Genomic DNA, 5,403 nt, shown 5'->3' with positions numbered 1-5,403 from the left:
GCGCCTCTTGGAAGGACCGCAGCAGCTGTTGCGTCTCTTCTCCAACCTGTTTTTGCTGTTTACGGAATATTTCCATTATTTCTTTCCAAAGTTTGTGTCATTCCAAAACTCTTCACATTTTTTGGTATAAATAGAGACCTTCGGTCTCCATATTTTTCACGCGAGTGTCCGCCCTTCTCTTCTCTCTTTGCATTCTAGACTTTGCTCTAAGCTTTCGACACCTACGTGCTTGATCAATCGACCACGTAAGCTCAGATCATTCTGAGTACCAGTCACGTTGCATGACCGACCAATTTGACCACTACACATCAATCAATTAATCTAAAAACCTCCAACGAGGGCACTTTCTACATACATTCGAGTCGAGCAATCACTAACGTTAACTTAGTCAATCTTGTTTCGTCAAACATGTAAGTCTGAGGGTGTAAATCCCATCTTTTTTTTATTGTATTTTATTTTTGTACTCATTATTGTAAGATTTACGTCAAAAGTATATTTAAAACCGATTTAAAAAACCTTTATTCCAAACTGTTTTTACGTAACAGTGGAAACCAGGCATCGAGAAGAAACGCAGTAGCAGCTGCGCCTCTTCGAAGGATCATAGCATCTGCTGCGCCTCTTCTAGAAGCTGTCGCTGCTCCTTCTCTTCTTCTTCTTCTTCCTCGGGTTTTCTGTGGTTTCGTTCTTTTGTCTTATTTTCTTATTTTCTTTCTTTCTTCAGTACATAAACCATGTTTTTAATAATTCCTTTTCAATTATAACGTTTTATCTCGACTTAAATTCCTTATAATTCGATATTTGCGGGTTTTCGTCATTAAATCAAAACCGGATTTTAGAAACTCGATTTGTTCATATCAAGTTTCTGGGATTCGTTCTTTGGTACATATTTTTTTTTTTTTGTAGAAATCAGCTTCTCATTAGAAAAAGAGAATTTCATACAAAGTAGAGCCACTAATTGAACAAATGACCATCCTAGCTAATCATATGCTCTAGTACTTCCTCTAAGACACTACTATTAATATTATCATACAATTGAATAAAAACATAATATTTAATTTGATAAACAACTTGCTCAATTGTGCGAGAAACCCCTCTGAAAATTCGCCAATTCCGTTCTTGCCATAAGAAGTATACAGTGGCAGCCAGACTACACCGAGCCCTTTTTTTCCTCCATCCCTTACCTCGATATCTGGACAATTTAAGCAGCTCCTGATGCAGACAGAATGGTCTTCTCGTGACCCCAAGCCAGAGCAGGATATCTTGGTACACAGCCCTAGAAAAGGAACATAAGAAGAACAACTGCGGATGATCTTCAACTGCAGCCAGACATAAGTAGCATCTGTTAACAAGGTGCAGTCCCCTCCTATTCAGATTATAAGTAGTGGCCAGTCCCCTTTGCACTGCCATTCTCACAAGCATAGCATGTCTAGGCATGACCACTCCATCCAAAATACGTTTATCCCATTGAAAATTAGAGTGTCTCCCATGGAAAACAGCATAGACCTGGTACAGTTGCAGCTTGCCATTCCTACTGCAGTCCTGTAAAGAAGCTTTGGCACCTTCAAGTGAGCTAGTCTGACCAACAAAATCATCTCGTGCAGCAAAGATAGCTTTCCAAACTATGGAAGTGGACTGTGATGGCATCACACTCCAACAGTCCAAACCATGCATATGATAATGTTGGCACCACTGCACCCAGGTGGAAGGGGATGCAGTAGAAATTTTCCAAAACATTTGATGTATCACTTTTATATATACTTTTATAGCTCCTTTCATACCATTTTATATACCGTTTTCGTGCCTTTATTTCATTTACATGCCTTATTTAAATGAATTGTCGATACTGCCGCTATTTTGGATTTCAATGCAGAAATAACGCATTATGAAGATAATCAAGCTAAATGAGCGTAGCGGAGATGGCATAGTAGAATACACGAAGCATGGCACGAGGAACGAGGTAGCATGAAGGCTAGAAGTGAAAGAAACAAGGAAACCGTCTGTGAAGCTGGTTCCTCGATCGAGTCAAGCAGGGCTCAATCGAGCAATCGTCCTTGATCGAGTCACCTCAGGCTCGATCGAGGAACCTCTCTGGCAGATTATTTTCCGGATTTTCCTAAAACAGATATTTTGTATTATAAATTAGAAACTCGTCGATTATTATTAGGTTACACTTTATTTTACTTTCAGACGGCTGAATACTCTCTCTAGCTTTAATCTTTCCTTGCTACGGTATTAATTTTTCCTCAGTAATTAATCATTCATTGTTTTATGCTAATCGATTATCGGTCTTATTTCATGCCTTTAGTTATGTCCTCAATCATTATTATTGTTGTTATTGCTTTAGTTAGAAAGGGGAAATTAATTAATTGCTAGTGAAATCGCATAAGTTGTCGTTTGATTATTGTTCTTCTTCTAGTTAATTAACTTAGGCCTGAGTTGTTAATTAGTGTAGCGAATTAATCCTTTCACCGACCGGGTTAGAATTAATATAGGCTGCGATAATCAAATAAATTGTATCTAATTATAGCGACCGCATGTTAGAATCGATCTAAAGGGCATAATAGAGTCGACCGATCTTATAACCTTAGACAGCTTGGTAGATCTAGCAATTGATTAATAGACCCCATATAATCGACCTAGTGAACCGGAAATCCTAGACTTTTAATATTATTGTTTAAATCTCTTTTTATTGCTCGCATTTAGTTGGTTAGATAACAAAACAAAACAAACCCCCAGAAAACAGTTACCTTAGACAATTTAAATAATTACAGACTTAACTTTTACCGCCTCCCTGTGGATTCGATACCTGTCTTACTGCTAGCTATTCTTGTTAGTCTTGAGATAGTTTTACTTTGATTTGGTGATACGACTTTAGCCTTATCAAATTTGGTGCCGTTGCCGGGGAGGCAACAATTGTTTCGTTTGTTTGTGTTTATTTTGTCTCTTTGTCTCAGGGAACCCAGTTCCTTGAGACCGTTCTCACACTTTTCTTGTTAGTTCCGTGTATGCCCAGGTCTAATAGGTCCGAGATTAGTCCTTTTGATCCTGAACCAGATTAGACTTTTCGCTACAGACGGAAATTTAATCAAGAAGTGGGTCAAGTAGAAGACTTGAGTATACTTGACGTCGAGACGACGAGCTCAGCACAGTCAGCCGATCAGTCCTACGAAGAGGACGACATTCCTATTCCCGAGATCCCAGTCGAAACCGCTATTCCCGAGACTACCATCATGCCTACTCTAGCCAGTCACTCCGAGCCAACCTTAGCTTCTATCCCACAAGGATTTAAGCTACCCACTACTGACAATGGAACTTTTGAGATTCGGCCAACTTACATCAACTTGGTGGAACGAAATATGTTTGGAGGGGCAGCTTCTGAGGATCCTGCGACACATATGGAGAAATTTGTCACCTACTGCTGTTCTATTCCTTTAACAGCTGGAATGACACAAGATCAGGTTAAGCAGGTGATCTTTCCTTTCTCTCTGAAAGATGGAGCTGCTGAGTGGTTAAGAGATCTGGATATGGAGAATGAGGGAATTACAGACTGGAATTCCTTAGCTCTTGCTTTCTACAAGAGGTACTTCCCACCTCAAAAGACTAATGCATTACGAAGTCAAATTACCAGTTTCAAGCAAGGAGCTACTGAAGATTTGAATGAAGCTTGGATTCGCTTCAAATGTTTAGTCCGATCAGTTCCCCATCATGGTTTCCCTAAGTGGTTTCTTTGCAACCAGTTTTATAACGGGTTGTATGACGATCATCGTGCCCTTTTGGATTCTTCTGCTAATGGGAGGTTTCAGGACAACACCAATGATGATAACGCGTGGAAGTTAATTGATCAGATTGCCACCCATAATGCCAGGTATGGAAAACCTAGGGAAAGCACGCGAGGTACTGGTGTTGATAGCATCCTTGCGGCACAATTAGAGACTATTTCAGCTTAGATTGTCGAGATAAAGACTACTCAATCATTGGGTAGTAAGGAGAGAGTTCATGCTAGGAGTCAGCAAGTAGAGGAGTCTTGTGCTAGATGCGGTTTAGACGGTCACAGTGCAGCTGATTGCTTGAGCACATTGGAGAAGGTTAATGCCTTTCAGGCTTACAGACAAGGTGCACAAGGTACACCTTTCTCCAACTTTTATAATGAAAGAACGAAGGAGCATCCATTCCTTCAATGGCCTAGTCAGAATGTGCAAAATCCGCAGCAGCTGCAACCGCAAAAGAATACTTATGTCCCTCCCAACAATCGTGGTAATCAACCACAAGGGGGATATCAAAGGCAAAATCAAGGAGGCCAGCATTTTAACAATCAATATCAACAAACTCCTCAACAAGCTCCGAACAATGAGATGGCGGAGTTGCGCAGTCTTTTGCAACAAACTTTGTCAATGCAGCAGAAGCAGACGGCTCAAATTTCTGAGCTGATTGCCCACAATAAGATGGTAGATAATCAGGTGGCTCAGATGGCACTTCAAAACCCATCAAAACAGGCCACGGGTCTTCCTCCTCAAGGTAAACAAGCGCACGAGCAAGCAAATTTTATTCAGCTGAGAAGCGGTACCACATATGCAAATCCCGACCTACAAAGCCTTAATAATGATGTGCCCACTGCTGATGATGAGGTACCTTTCATGCATCCCAAGGGATTGCGTAATTTGGAGCTTAGTGATGATGAGAAAGAACTTGATGAAGTTGAAACACGAGCTGACGATAAAAGCAAAAAGAACGAGAAAGCTGAACCTGCTGAGGTTCCTCGATCGAGTCAACCCAGGCTCGATCGAGGAACCAGTGTGCTGGATCGAGTCACCTCCAGGCTCGATCGAGGCACCTCCTCGACAGACGACGGTGTTTCAAAACTTGATTCTAAGGTCAAGCAAGCCGAGTCCATTACTATTGCACTACCTTTTCCTCATCGGCAGCAAAAGTCTAAGCTAGACAAGCAGTTCGGTAAGTTTATGGAGGTCGTGAAGAATCTACAGGTAAGTGTTCCCTTCACTGAATTAATTACACAAGTGCCGGCTTTTGTAAAATTCATGAAGGAGATTTTGACAAGGAAGAGATCCTTTGATGCGGTGGAAACTATTGCTTACACTCAGAAGTGCAGTGCCATGTTGCCAATCAATTCACCGCCGAAATTAAAGGACCCAGGAAGCTTTTATATCCCTTGTCATATTGGTCATCTTGCTATTAGTAAAGCTCTTTGTGATTTAGGAGCTAGCGTTAGCGTTATGCCTTATTCTATTTGTAAGAAATTAAATATGGGTCCGTTGACAGTTACTAATATGACACTGCAGATGGCCGATAGATCTGTTAAACACCCATTGGGGGTGTTGGAGGATGTTCCCGTTCGTATTGGGAAATTTTTCATCCCTGTTGATTTTGTTGTCTTAGATATGGCTG

General features: G+C 40.9%; 1 protein-coding gene across 1 annotated transcript; it reads right to left on the bottom strand.

Moving 5' to 3' along the window:
- Positions 1-972: 972 nt before the first annotated feature.
- LOC141638063 (uncharacterized) lies at positions 973-1,734 on the bottom strand. The gene has a single exon (XM_074447511.1). It carries the CDS (start codon positions 1,732-1,734, stop codon positions 973-975), a length of 762 nt encoding a protein of 253 aa, XP_074303612.1.
- Positions 1,735-5,403: the final 3,669 nt, after the last annotated feature.

This window comes from Silene latifolia, unplaced genomic scaffold, assembly GCF_048544455.1.
Source record: "Silene latifolia isolate original U9 population unplaced genomic scaffold, ASM4854445v1 scaffold_168, whole genome shotgun sequence".
Taxonomy (NCBI): Eukaryota; Viridiplantae; Streptophyta; class Magnoliopsida; order Caryophyllales; family Caryophyllaceae; genus Silene; species Silene latifolia.
This window is presented reverse-complemented; position numbering and strand designations above follow the sequence as displayed.